The following is a 19,745-nucleotide window of genomic DNA, read 5'->3' on the forward strand; positions in this document are numbered from 1 at the left end:
GGCCTGGGTCGTCTCACTCACTCCCGGGCCTGCGCTCCGGGTCTGTTCAGGATCCCGCGGCCCGGGTCGTCTCACTCACTCCCGGGCCTGCGCTCCGGGTCTGTTCAGGATCCCGCGGCCCGGGTCGTCTCACTCACTCCCGGGCCTGCGTTCTGGGTCTTTCCAGGATCCCGCGGCCTGGGTCGTCTCACTCACTCCCGGGCCTGCGCTCTGGGTCTGCTCAGGATCCCGCGGCCGGGTGGTCTCACTCACTCGCCGGCCTGCGCTCTGGGTCTGTTCAGGACCCCTAGAAGTGCTCTTTGTGAGGGAGGAGAACAGGGACCCTGGAGAGGAAGCTGAAGAGAAGTCGGAGAAGCAATGAGTCCTCTTCTCTCCTTTTCCTTTTCCTTCTTAAATTTTGCCCTCCCCTTTTTTGGTTTTAATTCTGTTTTGTTTCTACAAGGGACTTTATATAAAGAACTGAATTCCAACATTCAGGCCATTTTTTTGTTTTGTTTTTCTGTTTTTACCCTATTGATGATGACTTCAGAAAATCCATTCCTTAGTTATGAAAATGTACTGTGCTAACTTTCTTTTCCATAGTGGAAACACTTACTTATAGTCATAAAAAATAGTAAATAAAAATTCATTTGAAACCTGGAAAAAAAAAAAAGATAACTCGAGAGGGCTGGGGATACAGCTTAGTGGCACAGTACTTGCCTGGCAAGCTCAAGGTCCTGAGTTTGATTCCCAGCACCAAAAAATGGAAACAAAAACAAAAACAAAAAAACCCTTCGAATACCGCATTATGGAATAAAGATCATGATAATTCACAGTTGAGAGGGCTAAGTGCAGTATCAGAAAAATACATATGCATAGTATTAGGTGAGTGACAGGTGAAGGGGTGGGCTGGGGGCAGATGATCATGGCTTGAGGTTGCTGTCCACGTGTTTGTCTAGAGATTAGGGTGTATTGCACACACTGATATACTGTGTATGTGAGCTCTTTTGATGACTGGAATCACTTGACCACTAATAGTGCCACCTTTTGACTTTGCCTTTGGCCCGGTTCCTTATCTCAGAGCCAGCCTAGTTGTCGGTCTTCTTGGTCTTCTAGTTGCAGCCTCCAAGAATTTAGTTATTTAGTGTTTCAGTACATCAGAGGGATTGTTCAGTGCACGCAGCACGCAGCTGGCCACCATACCATGCAGATGGTCTCACGTAGATATTCAGCCTTAAAGCTTTGTTGCTGAGGAGCAAGGAAGCTTGCTTTCTGTGACAAAAGGATTTAGTTTTCTTTCTTCACTTTAGTTAGTACTGAAGAAATAAAATTCTTTTGACAATTCGGTTTTCGTATTAGAGTATGCTTTTGTCAAAGTGGCATTATGTCATAAAACAGATATGCTAAGGAAGATTTTTTTCTTTAGAAAGTAAAAATAGCCAGGCATGGTGGTACACACCTGTAATCCGAACATTGAGGAACACTGTGACAGGTGGATCACAGGTTCAAATTATACCTAAGTCATTTAATGAGACTGTCTCGAAACAAAAAATCAAAAGGACAGCTAGGGATGTAGCTTAGTGGTAATGTGTCATGGGTTAAATCCTGAATACTACCAGGGAAAAAATAATAAAAAGCTTTATCAATAAGATAAGTTCAGGGGCCGTGGAGATGGCTCAGTAGAATAAGTGCTTGCCTGACAAGCACAAGGGCCTGAGTTCAATCCCTGGTTCTGAAAAAAAAAAAAAAAAAAAAAAAAAAAAAAAAATCACTGAAAGGATTATTTAGGGAAATCTTAGTTTTTATTTAATTCTTAGCTTTTGGTTTTCATATTTTAGTTCATTGTTTATTCATTTACTTATTTGAGACAGTGTCTTACTGTGCAGTTTAGGGTGGTCTTGAACTCACTTTGTGTCCTAGTCTGGCCTCAGACTCATGGCAATCCTTCTGCTTCAGTCTCCTGAATGCTGGGATTACAACCACCATGCCCAGTGTTTTTATTATTATTGTTATCTTTTATTGTTTCTTAGTTTGGGGAATTGAATCCACCCCCTTCACACTGAGCTACCCCCAGACCTTTTAAAATTTTTTATTTTGAGGTAATATCTCCCTAGATTGAACTTAGTGCTCCTGGCTCAGCCTTCACTCCATCATGCCCAGAAAAAGTTTTTTTTTTTTTTCTTTTATCTTTTTCTTTTTATTTACTTAGTTTTTCCAGTATGGAGATTGAAGCCAGGGTTTGTTGCCCTGAACTATGTCACCAGCCCTTTTTAAATATTTATGTAAATACTGATTAAAACATTTTTGCACACTTAAAGAAACGCAAGAAAAAATTCAACACCTATCAAAGTAATGAGTTTTGTATTGCTTATATATGCCTTTGTGTAACTTTTGCAGTGGGAATTTTGTTCATATTAAAATGCTATTTCACCTGTGGATCCTGATTTTTATATGTGTTCTTCAGGCCCTTGCAGATCAATTTGAAGATAAAGCAACGTCTGTGTTAGAACGACTGAAAATTTTCTATTGCTGTCAAGTACCACCTCACTGGGCCATCCAGGTACTTTTGTTTGTCCTTGGGTGTGGAAAATACTATACTTTGCAGTAGAAAGGTTGATGTATTAGAAAAGAATAATTTCAACTTATGTTTGAATTCTCAAATATGTCTGTGAAAATAATAAAAGCATCTAACTGCACATTGCTACTTTAAATTACTACTTTGATTAAAGTGATACTAGAGTTTTAAAATATTTTCAAAACAATTTAGAACTATACAGTATTAGGTAGACTCCTAGAATTAAATCATTGGAGAATCATAATGCTTTCATTTTCAAAGTAACTTATATTTAAAAATCATTTAAGATCTTTCTGCCAAAAAACAAACCTTTTTTTTTTTTAAATTTTATTTGCATTTATTTTATGCTTAGTTTATTCCCATGCCAGAAGTTTTTGTTTCTTCAGTTTCTTCTGGGATATCTTTTTCTTCTGTGCAACTTCCTCCTCTGGCTTAGAACAATTTGTTCCTTTTCAGTAAGGATCATCTCAGTATGGCAGGGGGAGCTCATGGATGGATTAACCCGGCCATGAGCTCTGTAAGTATGGCAGCACATCTTGAGTACTTTGTTTACCTGGATGTGTTCAATTACCAGAGAATCTACACCTCTGCATTTTTAAGCATGTGCAGCAAAAATTCAGCACTTTTTTTGGGCCACTGATCCCGTATCCAGCCCCACTGTTTGGCCTGCGCACACCTACCAACTCCACCATTGTAATGCTGGAATGGTACACATTGCTTCTTTAATGTGACATCCTTCAGATACTTGGTGGCCTTTCAGATATGCATACCCTTGTTGGCCTGGGCAGTTTCATGCATGTTCTTAAAGTGAACACAAAGATTTAAGCCTCTTGATTTGCATGATTTTGTGGGGTTTTCTGGGTCGAGAGAGTAGCGAACCATTTTCACAGGTCACCTAAGGCCACTCACAGGAAAAGCTGATTAAGGTTTTCTTTCTTTTTTTTTTTTTTTTTGCGGAACTGGGGATTGAACTCAGGCCCTTGCACTTACCAGGGAAGTGCTTATTCTACTGAGCCATCTCCCTGGCCCCAGAACAAACCTTTAACTGAGTTGTTTTAAAAATTAGCAGAAAGCATTTATTTGATGCTTTATGATGTATGTCTGACTACTCTTTCTGAAGATATGAGGAAACTGAGTGCAGTTTGTAAAGCCACATGTTGACTATCCTGTCCCATGTCCTTCTGTAGAATAGCTGTGGTCCTACTACTTTGTAGAATTTTAGCCCTGAAGATTACTGACATTATTTGGTCTAGTTTTTTAATTTTGTGGGAAGAAAATTGAGGCCCAGTACAGTCAACTTCCCAGTGTTGATCACAGAGCTGTACACAGAAATTTCTAAGTGGTGTTTTAAGCTTTTACCCCATAAAAGAGGCTTGTTGAAATAAATGTAGTTATATGATCATGACAGATTCCTAAATAGTAAAGGTTGAATTACAGAAATCATACATTTATTACATTTGTGGGGCCAGCAAGATAGCTCAGCTGACTAAGTGCCTGCTTAGGCAAGCACAGGGACTGAGGTTGGATCCCTGGCACATGTCGTGCTGGCCTTGCCCCCAAGCTTGCTGAGCTGGCCACCAAGACTGGGTGTGGTGGCGCACACCTGTAATCCCAGGACTGGGGAGGCTAAAAATAGGAGGAGTTCGAGCTGTGTAGTGACCCTATACTAAATTTAAAAAAATCCAAACCAAACCAAAACAAAACACACTTATTACGTATGTGGTCCTTAAAAAGATTGGGCTTGGTGTGGCAGCACATGCCTGCCATTCCAGCATTCAGGAATTTGAGGCCTGTGATTGAAAGGCCAGCCTGGACTATACAGCAGTACTATGCCCCAAACCCAACCCAACCTGACCCAACCCGACCCCACCCCACCCGACCCGACCGGACCCGACCCTACCCGAGCCGGGTCGGCCTGGCCAGGCCCGGCCAAAACAAAACAAAACAAATTGGATACATTTGCAAGTGAAACAAATCTCTCTTTACTTCAGGGAATATTAATGATTTTAACTTGGGTTTTTTAGCGCCAGCTTGCAGGTTTGCTGTTTGAGTTGGGATGCACCAGTTCAGCCCTTCAAATATTTGAGAAGCTGGAAATGTGGGAAGATGTGGTCATTTGTTACGAGCGGGCTGGGCAGCATGGCAAGGTATGTAATAGGAAAATCTGGGGACTGGTGAGAGCCAGCTTCCTTGAACATCTGCCTTTTTCTGCTTTTTAAGCCCACTTTTGCCATGTTCACTTACATTCCTTGTTTTGCTTTGTCCTTAGAAAACTTCTTAGTGTTTCTCTTGTTATGGGTCACTCAGGATAGGAACCAGATCAGCCAGATTGGAATTTGGAAAGCCGTTTATTACTGAGCTCAGGGCCCCCATCAGCTCTCACGCAGGAGAGGACCAAAAGGCTGCTATCACAGGAAGCACGAATCTTTTAAAACATGAAACCACATTCTGTTTGGTAAACAAATTCATTGATACAAAACAATGCTTTCAGGGTCATTGTGACCACTACCCAAACTAAATTTCCTGGGGCTTTGTTTTAGTTTCTGATTATCTTGTACCTGAGTAAGTACCTGCAGGCAATCTTGCATAGCCCAAGGTTACAAGAAGTTAAATCCCATTTAGTTTCCTTATGAAGCCATCTCTGTCCTCTAACTTTTTTTTACAGGGATTGGTTAGGTAGGAATTTTATCTAGCAAACAACAAGTAACAGCCACTATTTACTAAGCAACTTAGAACAGTGGTGAATATACATTTACAACAGAAAGCATAAGATTTACATTTATAATCTAAAATGTGAGTTGACCCATTACACTCTGATTTCTATTGAGAGATTACAGGCATGTACCACCATGTCCATTTTATGTACTGTTTTAGACTGATAGTGAAAGTTATATTATTTTCATTAATAAGTTAATACCAGTAAAGATATTTGAAATCAGATTATTTTAAGTCAGACTGAAATTGATGTTGTATTTGACAGTTAAATATAAATAATGAAAACCTTGAGGACATTGTGCACTTTAATCCCTTTCCCTTATTGACCGCTCTCCTGTACTAAAAGTTCAAAGTTAAATATTAGGAATTATTTTAATTATTACTGGATTGCCTGATTTTCAGGGTCTGTGTTCTTAAACGAAGTTAAGAAGGACAACTGGCTCAGCCTGTAGAAAATTCAAAGGGTGGACTTCCCTTGAGGCAGAAGAGTTACCAAGTGTGTGATGCTCATTTAATTCCACATTTAAATTGGGTTGGGGAGAGAATATTGTAATATTTTCATCTGCTATTAATCTGTTATGGTTTCCCTTTATACATGAGCAGAATCACAGAATAGGCGCTTTGTATTATAAGTAGCCATAAAAATATGATGCATTGAAATTGTATTGTTCAAACTAAACTTTTCTGTAACTTAAGTACACAGCAGAGTAGAATGCACAGATTGGATCATTTGTGGGTATGGTCAGCTTTTGCCATTACCCTAAAGACAAGAAGTAGTGCTCTAGTAGATATTTCCTTAAATGCTTTCCTACTCACTTATGTCTATTTTATTTTACTTTACTTTTATTTTTTGAGGCAAGATCTGTGTTCCCAGGTTGGCATCTAACTCATGGTGAGGTTTCTGACTCAGCCTCCAGAGTGCTGGGATTACAGGCATATGCCACCATGTCCATTTTATGTACTATTGTAGACTAATAGTGTAAGTTACATTTTTTCATTAGTAAGTTAATAGCAGTGAAGATATTTGAAATATATTGGCCAAAGGAGAAATTAGCATATACTAAAGTTCCAGCAATAGAATAATAGAATTATTCTGGGATTTTTTTTTTTTTCTCCGAATGCCTTCAGGGCAGGTTTGGCTGGCTGGAATGTTGTGGGGATCGAACTACAGCAATCTGAGCCTGACAGCTTTGTGGAAGCAGCCACTTAAAGGACTGAGCTAGGGCCAGGCCCCCTATAAAATTATTCTGATCCTGGAGAATGATTCCTTCCTTTTTTTTGGCAGGGTGAGAATTTTGGTGGTGGCTTATGTTTACAGGCACTGGTTGGCTGGCTTCAGAGCTGAAAGTGTTGTGCTGGGAGGAAACCTGCTCATGTCTTGGGGGTCAGGAAGCAGAGCCAGAAGGAAGGAACCAGGAAGGGAGCGCCATCCTTCTAGGTCATGCCCTGCTGAGCCACCTCCTCTGACCAGGCCCCACCTCCTTTTAAAAACATGTTTATTGGTACATGTTTATAGTGCGTAATGATTACAGTCATTGTAAGGAGTTACTACAAGTACATAACACATCTTAGTTCTTTTTACTGTCGCTTCCTCTCTCCTCCCTCCCCCACTGCTTCTTCAAAATAGTGGAGCCCCTTTTCTTAAGATTTATTTCAGGTTGCAAAGCTAGCTACTGATTCTTTACTTGAGAGGCAGTGCAGCACAGTGGTTAAAAATGTACAGCTTCTGGGCTTACCCTGCTGGGTTCAGATGCCAGATTCATGTTTTATGCAAGTAACTGTATCTGCCTTCCTCAGTGTCTTCATGTAGAAGCAGTAGTCTGTTTCCCTTTTATGTTTTCATGAGCTAATACATGTTAAGCACATAGGATGGTGCTCATAGTGCTCCCTAAATGTTTGCTGGTATTATTGCTCTGATTCTAAGAGATGTGTATTTTCCTATCTTTGAAAGTGGGATGTATGTAACCGATGATGGTGTCTTCCACTTGCTGTCAGTCAGGTGGCCTTCTCATCAGGTTACCAATGTCTCTGCATGTGCAGGCTTAGTTACAGTTACATTCAGTGTTATTTCAGTTGAATTACAGACATGGTATCAGCAGTACGTATGTCATCTTAAATTACCCTTTACAATATTTTCAGAAAGATTCGGTATGATCTGGAACAGAAACAAAAAACTATTGAATACAGAGAAAAGGACAGAACTGAAGTAGAGAAATATAAATTTGGTATTAGTGATGTAACACTTGTTGTTAGTCATACATTAACTCTTCTTTAAAAGTAACACAAAGTGCTTTGTAGGAGCTAAGAAAGAAGATACCCCAAAGTGGATGAAGTTTTCTTTCATACTAAGATATGTGAAAAAAGATGCCACATATAGCATCAAGCAGTGTATTGAATACTGGAAAGATTGTCAAATTTCCCTCAGTAGGTGGGAAAAAAATGAAAGCAGTGAGTGGCTGGTGTGGTTCATGTAGAGCATTAGGTCAGAATTAAAAGCATTTCTTTTCTTAATAGTTTGTCTTAAAAATGATAGCATCTTAAATTTGATGAAATATAGTAGTATATTTCTTTGGGTATTAAGACAAAAAATTTTTTTGTGTCTATTGTCTGGCACTAAAGTAATACATGTTTAATGAAGGGATAAACTCAGACATGGAGACACATGCCTATAATTGCATGCCGGAAAGCTGTGGCTTTAGGGTCCTTAACTCTAGCCCAGCCTGGGCCACTCAGTGACTTGGTGAGACCCCGTCTCAGAGTAAAGAGCCTTGGAACTGCGGATAAGTGTGAAGGCTCGGTGTTCTGTTCTTACTACGGTAACACACACACACACACACACACACACACACACACACGCAGAGTGGATAAATGTCTTGATTTCTAATGTGATATAGTTTCTGCTGTATTGTTTTTTACTGTTCTTTTACATTGGCAGATCAATAATGACAGAATAAAAGTACAGGAATTTGAAATGGTACTTTTTGAAATAAGTAAGCAAGTTGGTGAAATGCACATATTCAAAGTGTTTTCAAAGATGATGTTAATTATTTTTGAAAATATAGAAACCTGAGATTCCTGCATTGTAAGGAGAAAAAGAATATAATGCATTCATCATCATCAGACAAGGTATTCTCAACTATGTCCTGCTAAATAATTGTGATGTTATTTTCTGAAATGTGGACATGACCGTGTAAGAATTTTCTTCTGGTGATGGTAGATTGCTGTGTTGGAAATGTGCATGTTTTAATTTTTAGGACTGAATAGTCATTTAGTTTATCTTAAGTATTTTGTGAATTATAGCTAAGCATCCCTCCAAAATCTTGATTTTTAACAATTGATTTTAGCATTATATTTATCTAATAAAGAGCCTCCACTACCTATTTTTCTTAGGCTGTATTTGCCAATAGATGCTAATAAGTTTTACTTCAAGTAGGAAGCAAATGTTTTATTTCTAAAGCAGCTGAAATTCTTTTAGCATTTGGTCAAATGCCCATAGTTTTCACCACATTTTGATTTAGCTAGAAATTTGTGAAATTTTAATCCTTGCATTTAGTTCTTAACGGTATAATTAATTTTTAAAAGACAAATCCAGATGGCCATTTAATTCTAATTAGTGGGCCCTGATCCTCATGTTTACAGCTGCTTTTGTGGCTCAGACTTTCTAATTTAGAAACTACCTGCCATTATTTATTGGCAAAATATCTAAGATTAATTTAGCTTGACCTTGGGATCAGAGCTGGTTCTAATCTGTTAGCATTTAGCCTTTTAGCTCTCAGGCCTAGTTATAGGAATTTCCCTTGGCTGATGGCAGATTCTTAGTTTGTTGAACAAATCTGGTCTCTAAGTAAGTAACAAAGACCAAGCTGCCATAAGCTATCTGGGAGGTGAGGGTGAGGGGTGGGGTGGGTAAGATGGTTCTTCTGTTTCTAGAAAGCAAGGCACCTAATTGTCTGTAGCTGAGTCTTTTATTATACTACATTTGTAGATCACTGTAACCGTGTACTCTTAAGAAAGTTTCTTCAAATTATAAGTTAGTGTTTTATTTTTAAATAGTATTTTTGTTGTTATTGTTGTTGTTCTTTTTTTTAAGCAGCTTCTTTAGACTTTCTGTGTTACTTTTTTTTTTTTAAATTTACGTATTTGGTACAGGGTCTCACTATGTATTTTGGACTCATGGTGATCCTACTATTTTCAGCCTCCCCAGCGCTGGGATTGCAAGCGTGTGCCACCACACCTGGTCTCGGTGGCTGGCTCAGCCTGCTCCAGGGGTGGGGCCAGCAAGGCATGTGGTGCCAGGGAACGAATCCCGGTCCTTGTGCTTGGCTAAGCAGGCATTTAGTCCACTGAGCTATCTTGCTGGCCCTGTTTTAGGGGTTTGCCTTCCAAAATAGAATTTCTTTGTATGATTTTAAAGATTTTTTTTTTCTTAAGGCTTTTTTTTTGTTTGTTTTTTGGTTATACTGCAACCATAGTGTTTATCTTTCTAAAGACAAGTCTAATTATGTCATTCCTAACCTCAGTAAGTTCCCTTTGTTGAGAATGAATTTCAGAGACACCTCATGGTCTGGATCCTGCTTCTCTCGCCAACCACATTTTTACCTCCACTTTTGTTTCTGTTGCATCTGCTTTCACACTTCTCATTCAAGTTGTTCCTGAAGTTCCAATAAGACTAAACTCCTCGTTATTTCCTGGCTTTGCAGCCTTGTCTTGTTCAGTGCCTTCATACATGCTCTTGTCTGTCTGGAGTGCCTAATTTCCTTCAGCTGACCACATTTACCCTCTGGGTTTCTCCTTGACAGTTGCAGTTTTACAGAGCCTTTCTTGACCCTTCCCACAAATTTGTTGTTTCTCTTCTCCTGTGGAGTCATGTAGCACTGTTACTCTCTGGTACCTCTGTTTGCTGGCTTAAGTGACCTATTAATGTAAACTGTTTAAGAAGTAGATCTATGTCTGTATCATTTATTTTCATCTCTCCAGAACCTCATGTAGACCTGGCACACAGCAAATGTTCAAAATTCTTGCGTAATAAATGATTAGTCAGTGTTCACTGAATGATGAGTGCCTTGAAGCAAAGCTTCCGTAAGACACTTCTTATAAATGGATTTACGTGTGGCAGGAGACACTTCCCCAACCACTGCCATATTGTTCTCTCTGCAGAAATAAATGATGAGATTTCCCCTCTTCTACTTTAACTTAAGGATAGAAGTACAGCCCTTTAAGAATTTTGATTCTTGGGCTGGGGAGATGGCTCAGTGGAATAAGCATTTCCTGGGCAAGCGCAAGGGCCTGAGTTCAATCCCTGGTTCTGCAAAAAGAAAAAAAAAAAAGAATTTTGATTCTTTAGTTTTTATTTTGTTTTGAGGCAGGGTCCAGGCTGGCCTTGAGCTCCCAGCACTCCTCCTGCCTAGGGCTTGCAAATGCTAGGATGATAGGTGTGCACCACCATGCCAAGAATTCAAACTTTTGTTCAGTAAGAGCTAAACATACTGTAATGCAGTTTCTTGAGTGCCTCTATACTACATTCTTTATGTAATTATTTTGTAATCATTCTAGCATACAAAGTATGAATTGTTTTTGTAACTTTATTGATGAGCATTAGTAAGTGGTATCCAAGCTCAGACTTCCTTTTCCCTGAAGCCTATACACCTTTCTCCACATGATGGTTACTTTTAATTCCTTAAAAACTGGATGTTTGGGCTGGAAAGATAGCTTGGTGGTCTAAGTGCCTGCCTGGCAAGTGCAAGGACCAAGATTAGATCCCTAGTACTGCATGCCCACTGAAACCGGGTATGGTGGTGCACGCCTGTAATCCCAGAGCTGGGGAGGCTGAGACAGGAGGAGGATCACTACAAGTCTGAGCTGCATAGTGAGACCATGTACCAAATAAACTTCAAAAAACAAACAAAAAACAAAAGCAAAAAACCCCTGAATGTTCAGGGGCTAGGGATTTAGATTAGTGATAGAACCCTTTCTAGAAAGCTGGAAGCCCTAGGTTCCGTCCTCGGCACTAAAAACAAAACAAAACAAAAAAAAAATAAACCTCAGCTGAAAAACAAAAAGGCTGACAAACAACGACAAAAAAAAAAACAAACAAAACAAAAAAAACATCTGAATGTTGGGTTTGTAAATTAGAACAGGTTATATTCACTTGTGTGAGGAAAATAGGCAAAATATGTAACTGAAAATGCTCTATAGCTTGGTGATACAAATGGGAGGTGATTAGCTAATTGGATAACTAGGCCTGTTTTAAATTACTCTGTTTTATCTTGAGCCTAGAGTACTTGTGTTGGCAAATACTCTGAAAAATCAAACCAGCACATGGTGTTGTCACACACATAAATGTGAAAAGCAATTAGTGAACAGTTGGCTGTGTAAGAGAGTGCTTAGTACTAGGCCCAGCCACAGACAAAGTCTAGCTGGGTGTGTCCAGCTGGGGTGGGTGACGTGCTGTGGACTTTTCACCTCTCAGTTGCTGCTCATAGAACAAGAATTTAGACCAAGACTGAACTGCCCTTTTGCTAGAAGCACTGTCCTTAGTAAGAGGAGAGGCTTTGGGGCTGTTTTAGCTCTGCCCCAGTTATTCCTATGCCCTGTGGCAAGGAGGCAGAACACCTTCCCAGTGGTCAGTTTTCCTTCTCTGACAACCAGCCTCTACATTGGGAAAATCAGATCCTTGCTTCTTCTGTGCTTCAGGGAGAACATGGCATCTAGACTAAATCCATAGTTGTGTGAATTTCAGGCATGCATACACAAACATGCATATGCTGCACACACATGTACAGCAAGTTCTTTTTTTACTCCTAAAGCTATTTCTTAGGAGGCCAAGTTTGACTTTGTGACCTTAAGTTCTTATTCTACCTTTCTTCACTCCCTTGGAGTAGTAGCCTTTAGTTAAGCTTCTGTCATTTATGTTTACCACTTGATACTATCTTTGAGTCTAGAGTTTATTTTTGTCCCTTCAGATTTTACCAGGAGGGCTTGCTATAGTTGGTATGTATGTTGGTCAGATGCAAAGCCAGATGAAGGCCATTCTTACTATATTTTAATTCCTTCTGTTAATTCACAAAGTCAAGGCACAAATTACAGCCAAGAGGGCAGTTTGGTTTGATAATTACTTTTGACTCAAGTGTGAATAGTTTTCCTGAAGCATTTTCTCTCCTTTTCACTGCAGATCAAACTTGACTTCCATTCATAGTGTTTACTATGAGTAGAACCCAAGTTCTTTGTCTCCAACAGTTTTTTTTTAAATGTTTACATAGAATAAGGTCTCAGTTCTTTAAATTTCAAATTTCCCACATTACAACTTGCAGAAAAACATACTGTCATAAATGTAAATGAGTCTTAGTATAGCATGTTTTTCAGCATATTAACCCCTTTGTGTATTTCTGAAATTCTGTTGCCTCTCCATACTAGACTCTGGTCAAGTGGTGAATCTCCAGAGTGGGGAACATCTCACACACTCAGCCTACTTTTGAGCCATCACTTTTGCTTTTTAATAGTTTTAGTTTTAAGAAGAGTTGCTGTCTAGATATAATTTGGTTAGAAAGCCCTGTGAAACTCAAGTTTTACTGTATAACTATTCATTAGGACAAATTGTTTTTGATCTTCCCCCATTTAGTTATACAGTGATACTTGGTATTGATTTCAGCCAGAGTGTGTCCCACAGAGTGTTTTCTCTTTGATCCCAAATGAAGCCTTTTACCTGTAAAGCTTCTCACCTTCCTTCCTTCAAAGGAAGTTTTTCACCTGTAAATTGCACTCCCTCCTACAAACCTTCACTTTTGTCTATGAATTATGCATTGTGCACTGCCTCTAGGCAATCCCCATCTCCCATCCTCAGAAAGCACTCTATTAGGACAGCAGATTTCAGCTTCCATAAATGGTGTAAACTTTAACATAGCCTACCAAAGGGGCAACTCCCTAGCATATATTGTGTCATTTTATCCTAGATAACTCATTTTAAGGACATCCCCAACTCTCTATGAATATATCCAACTAATGACCAGGGGATGCCTCTCTCCCACTTGGGTTCCTGCATGTATAGGCCGTTTCCACAGTGTGGCTGTTGTGAATTGCGCTACTATAAACGTGCATGTGAATGTGCCACTGTAGCACGCAGGCCCTAATTTGAAGGGGGATGTGTTCAAGAGTGGAATATCCAGGTCAAATGCTGTTTGTGTGTTTTATCTTTTGAGGAATAGCCATACTGACTTCTGTAGTAGTTGTACTAGTTTACATTCTCATCAGTGATGTGGAAGAGTTCCTTCCTCACCCCTATCCGCACCCTCACTAGCATTCAGCATGGTTTGTTTTTTTGATGATAGTTATTCTGATGAGGTGAGATGGAATCTTAATGTAGTTTTAATTTGCAGTTCTCTGATGAATAGAGATGGCAAACATTTCATATACTTTTCCCCATCATTTGCTAAAAACCTTATATTTTTTAGATTTATCTAGGTGCTCTTTTTAAAAATCAATTAAGTGTACTGGGAAATCATAGATATGCATAATGATCACATTGATCATAGGAAATTTGTACCTGCACATGTTATAACTTAATTCTTTCTTTTCTGTCCAGGAACTCTTGTAAGGTCTGTCAGGGTTTCATTTTCCTTTTCCTTTGATCTTATCTGGATGTTCTAATACTTCCAGTCGGTCTTTAACTTCTAAGATTCTTTTGGTTGATGTTACTGCCTAGCCATTCAATTGAGTATTTTACTTGACTTCATGAGGTGTGTGTTTCCAGAATATCTGGTTGTTTTTTTGTTTTTTGTTTTAATTTCTCTTTTATGGAAGTAGTCTTTCATATTTTGGATTGCTTTCTTTAACTTAATCAACCTTCTTGTTTTTTCTTTGAACTTATTGCTCAGTTTAGTTGTTGATTCATTTAGCTGTTTATTTTCCTCTTTAATCTCATCGGTTATTTTTAATAGTTTTAAAAAAATCTTTGCCCCAAATTTTGCCTTCTTCAGCATCCGAGCTTAGCTTTTATAGAGTTATATATTCTTGAAAGCATCTTGCCCTGTTTTCTCACTTCAGTTGTGTTTCTCTGTGGAAACTTATAGTTGTTAGGAAAGATATTTCTTCTCCTGTCTTGTGGGACTAACTTTGTGATGTGCCTTGGATTGTGGTTATGTCTCCATGAGAGCTTCCATTGTGTCTTTTCTGGATGCTCCTAGTGGTGCTGTGGAAGGAGGGAGTAACTACTTGAGAATTTGACCAATTAATTATATTTGACTTCCTCAGGAAAAGTCAAGGAAAGAGGTAAAATATAGTAAGCTAGAGAAAATTAAATGTTAATGATATTTAGGTCAATATTAATAGTTATATAGAGAAGAGAGGGAAAGTAATAAAGAGAAAAAGCAAAGAAAAAGAGGAAAATAAAGAGACAGAAAACTGTTTTTGTTATGGTTTAGAATCAGAGTGTCTCCTAAATTCTCTTGTTTTCAGAGGTAAGGCCTTTGGAAGCTGATTGAATCATACGGATACTATAATTAACAGTGGATTGATCTGTTGATAAATTTAGGGCTTCGTGTGCTCTTGAAACTGGTTGATTTATGGGGCCTAGTTGGAGAAAGGTTTTGGGGGACATAACCTGAAGGGGTATGCGCCTGTCCTCAGCCGCCTTTCCACTCTCTCCTTCCTGGCTGCCATGTGTTAAGTAGACTCCTTTGTGGCCCTTCGTGTCTTCTTGGAGCCAGCTAACCTTGGACTGACTACTCTTAAACCTTAGGCCAAATAAACTTCTTTAAATTGTGAGTGTGGGACATTTTGTCCTAACAATAAGAAAGTGATTAATATAGTATGTGAAAACATACAGAGAAAGTTGGGCAAGGAATGGAGTATAGAAGGGACAAGATGAGGGATTTATATCCAGTTATTAAATTAATGGTAGATATCCTTAAGCAATCTTTGGTATGGGAACTGTTACTAAAAAACATAGGGTATAGTTAAGCTGCTAAAGCAGAAAACTAAAATATATAATTATACATTTATATACATATATAAGAAGACCAAATCTGGCCATAACAGTTTTTAAAAGTTCAATTTTATTTATATACACCCCTGTGAAACATGGTTCAGAGTTCACACCTTCAGTTTTTGCAGATTTTTCCTTAGAATGTAACTAATAATTATTTGTGAAAGCCCCCTCCATTTCTTGGAAGAACAAATAGCCTCAGCACACCCCCATACCCCCAGGTCTGCAAATAGCCAGTCCAAGAGTGTTATTCATTTCTCTTTGCTGCTGATTGGCTAATGCTGCTGATTGGCTAACCTGTCTCTGGTAGATGCACCAACATTCCTGCATCATAACAGGTTGCTGGACCAAGTGTGGCTATCAGATTTTTTTCTTTTCTTTTTTTTTTTTTTGGTATTGGGAATCTAACTCAGGACCTTGAGCTTACCAGGCAGGCACTATCCTGCTGAGCTATATCTCTAGACCTCCAAGTGTGACTATCTTGAGTGCTCTTAGTTTTTTTCTGTATAAAGGTCTGAGATCCATAAGTTGCCACCAAAATGACATGTACATTCTAAGGCTTTATCAATGCAGTATTTTATTTAAATTAAATTATATAACTGGGGGAGATGCAGCATAATACACACATAATACACACATATAAATTATATGCATGTATACACATTTTCTGAAATTCGTGGTTTTTCACATTTCCAAGTGCTCTAGGAATGTGACCCTTGGAAATTCCAGGGATCTGCTATACCATCCTATGTGGAGGAAGCCTGTGAGCATTTGTACATGTGGGTCCTGAGAGCTGGTGCTGGGACCCCACTCCTCAGGCTGACATTGAGTCTGGGCCTTTCTGTCAAACCTGCTTGAGATCTCCCACGAAGCCCATGTGCAGGGCTTTGGGAGCAGTTCTGGGCATGTGTTCTGGAGTCTTGTAGTTAATGACAGGTCATACCTGTTTCCCCAGCCAATTTTCCCACCCCCTAATTTCCTGTGTCATTGTGGCCTGGAAATAGTATATTTATGAGTTTTGTGGGGTGGAAATTATGAAATTTGTGAATTTATAAGATGCACAGAGGGTGCAATGTCCTGAGTTCGATCTCTGGTTTAAAAAAGAAAGCACAGGCCCCATGTACATGTGAAAGGTGATGCTCTTTCTAAAGGTGAAAAGTAATGGCCCAATTCACAACTAAAAGCCCATTTTTATAGGTGAGAAGTCCATTTTACAAGTGAAAAATCAAGGACCTAATCTATTGTATTTCTAAAAAATTAAGAATTTATAAGTCAGTACCCTAGAGGAGGGACATATATTATAACCTTGGATAATTTTCTGTCCTGAAGCTACAAGATTTTTTTTTTCCCTTTTTGAGACAGAGTCTCACTCTATAGTAAAAGCTAGTCTTAAATTCACTGTGTAGTCCATGTTGGCCTTGAGCTTACCGTTGTCCTCCTGCCTCCACCTTCTCTGAGTGCTGGGATTACCAGTGTGCACCACCACACCTGGCCACTGCAGTTTTTAAAAGTATAATTATATTTATTTTTCTATTATTTTAGTTTATTAGTATGTGTATAACAGTGTTTACCCTTCTTGTGGGCAGTAGGTACCTGAACGTAGCACATCTTGCTTTCCTTTTCTCATCTCCATTCTCTTCTCCCCCCGCCACTCCTCAGTCCCCTTCCTCCTCTGGTTTTTGTTGTTCTGGTACACATTTGCAGTACATAATGTTCACATTTCCTGTGTGGTACATGTACATAAAAGTTAACTTGAAGACGATGATTTTCCTTGTACTTTATTTCTTTTATCTCAAAGTCACATTTACTGACTAAAAACAACTGTATTCTCCCATATCTTTCTCTTACAGTTAAAGTGTATAGAATGGGTCATGCAACATGATTTTGTAGAGATATGATAGAATTGTGACTATAAAAGATTCAGCACACATTTGCTTGGCATAAAAAGAAAATTCATTGGGTCATGCAAATGAAAAATCTAGTAGATCTGTCATTAGCTGCCATGCTAGAGGCCTGAATCTGGGCCCTATCTATCTGGATTTATTTTCCTACTCTCTGTGAAGAGTGTAAGAAAAGCCCATATAAGGCCGGGTATATATCTCAGTGGCACAGCACCTGACTGGCAAGTGTGAGGTTGTAAGTTTAAGTCCTGGTACCAAAAAATGTAAAAGCCTGTATAAATTGAGAAGCTTGTTCACAGTTTGGCCCAATTAGGAGGGCAGATAGTCTGCTCATCTTAAAAGAATAGAAGCATTTCAGCCTGGTAAGTAGGGTAGAACAACAGACAGGAAATATGTGTAAATCCTACCATATAATACCTTGGGCCACCAGCAGGACCCAGAAAAATGTTGCAAGTCTGATCTTAATGAAATTTCTTTGGTGCCACTGCTGAGGGTGGCAATTGTCTACACAAGTAGTTGAACATTTAAAGCTCCCTTTCAACTTCCTGGCTTCATATATAGTATGAGCTGAATTCAGAGGCCCAGATGATGGCACCATGGCTTTGTTACCCTCTCCTGCAGCAAACATGATGGCCACAGGAAGCCTGAGCTTAGTAAACTCTACTGGAAAACTATAGTTAGTTTCATATCTAGTAGAACCTTTTTGCAGAAGACTGGGGGCCCTGAGTCAGGCACTCTCCTCTCTGATGGGAGACCTGTGTACCTCAACTACACAGAGAATGGGTTTTTCTCCGTTAAGAGGAATTCTGTTATCAGATGATCAGGGTGGATGTGGAGCAGGAAAAAGAGCAATTGGTAGGTATGATACAGTGGGAATTTAGACTCTATATAAAGTGGCAGGCAGTTTATGGGTGAAGGAAGATCAGAGAGGCTTTTGTTTGCCTTCCCTGATGTTTAAAAAAAAATTTAAACATTTTCAGATTTGAAGTTTAAAAACCTAGATTTCTTAGTTTCCCTTAGAGAATCAAAAGATGTAAAACATTGGATCAAAATCCCACATTGGCAACAAACTGCTAAAGCTGAGCAGTGACTCATTCTTTTGGATTCTCATTCACCAGACTACATTCATTCTGAAAAACTGGCAGTAATTTCTGGGCATGTGAGTGGGTGATCCTTGCTCTGTGCAGCGCAAGTAGAATCTTTTTTTTTTTTAGTTTCTTTTTTTTTATTTTTTTATTTTTTATTTTTTTTAATTTTTCAACAAATAATACACTGCATATATTCTTCTTAGTGGTTAATTGCTGTACAAGATGCGGACTTGTGATCCTATTTACAAACACCATTAGAACAAATCATTCTATTCATTAACAGAATGTAACTATATATCTATCCCAACCACTTTGAATACACAGATACAAAATGGACATTCATAGGTATACCCCATTTTTTCTAAGTTCCGTTATTGAATATTATAGGTGTGTAAACTCAGCAAAATATTCTAAAAGAGTCCAGTAGCCCATAATAGCATTGGGTCTTCTGTTTAACTGGCAATGTCAGAAATTATTGACCTGAGTCCCCCACAGCTCAACTTAACAGCATGGCTTTATTTCTTATAATTTCTTCTTCATACTTTTCTGCTGGATGGTTAAGACCAAGGTAAAGCAGGACCTATGCAACAAGAGTTGTAGCTTTTTGGTCTGAGAAGGTCAGTGAAATGCCCTCAGGATTTGTCCTGAGCAAGTAGAATCTTATTTCAACTGTAAATATAGGTTCTTCTGGAGTCTTGGCTCACTGAATTTTGTGTGGAGGTTCACTATTCATGTGTACCTATTGCCACACAATTGTATTAAGAATAGCAATGAGTTGTGTGACATTATAGAATATAATGGGCTATTGTAATAGCTGAGATTGGTGTGTATATGAGGACAGAAGAATGGACTTTGGGATTTGCCTCCAGTAGAGTTCTTACAAGCACTGCAGATTCATCGTAGCCTGTTGCCCCACTTATATATTCTTTATGTTTGTGAGAATCTATTTTTATCCTGTTTAATGGGCATTTAGATGAAAATGTTCTTGTATCCTACAAAAATGAATAACTATATTTTTCCATAAGGAATAGCACCTCATAGCTAGAAATTTCAAACCCTTTGTATTCTGTGAAGATTTCTAGCCACTCACATGTTGATACTGCAAAATAATGTTAGAGGTTGTGCATAGTGCCCTAGTGCTTTATTTATATCAACTTCAGCATCTTTTATAGTTCTTTATTTGATAATAAATTATGTAGATTGAGTGGATAAGTGGAGGAAGGAGAGAAAAAACTAAAACATTTGGAGAAAATGAAGGCCGAGGAATGCAGTGTGACTAGTTGAAGAAAGCAAATTTATTGCCTGCAAGCTCTTCCCTTGGGAAAGATATTCTGTTGGCAGGAAGAAGAGGTATAAGATCTCAAGGAGAAAGAATTAACTTACCTCACACAAAAATGTGGGAGGGGAATCTGAGGGAAGAGGTCAGCTCAGACCATGTAAGGTCACTGCTGTAGGTTTCCTGCCTTCTCTAGATAGCTGCCCCTTGCTGACCAGTGGCTAGAATTGTT

At 38.9% G+C, this 19,745-nt stretch overlaps 1 protein-coding gene across 6 annotated transcripts in view; it reads left to right on the forward strand.

The window, feature by feature from the left end:
* The window catches only part of Ttc27 (tetratricopeptide repeat domain 27), a 213,366-nt gene that overhangs the window by 114,997 nt on the left and 78,624 nt on the right, over window positions 1-19,745 (forward strand). For 4 of the 6 annotated variants that reach the window (XM_023711274.1, XM_023711271.1, XM_023711273.1 and 1 more), the window contains 2 exons: window positions 2,444-2,539; window positions 4,579-4,701. The exons of 1 other annotated variant lie outside the window; for it this stretch is intronic. In XM_023711274.1, coding sequence (XP_023567042.1) covers window positions 2,444-2,539; window positions 4,579-4,701 — 219 coding nt within the window. The remainder of the gene's footprint in view (window positions 1-2,443; window positions 2,540-4,578; window positions 4,702-19,745) is intronic. One more of the 6 variants, XM_023711272.1, reaches the window with a different exon arrangement.

This window comes from Octodon degus, unplaced genomic scaffold (assembly GCF_000260255.1).
Source record: "Octodon degus isolate 3935 unplaced genomic scaffold, OctDeg1.0 scaffold00020, whole genome shotgun sequence".
Lineage (NCBI taxonomy): Eukaryota > Metazoa > Chordata > Mammalia > Rodentia > Octodontidae > Octodon > Octodon degus.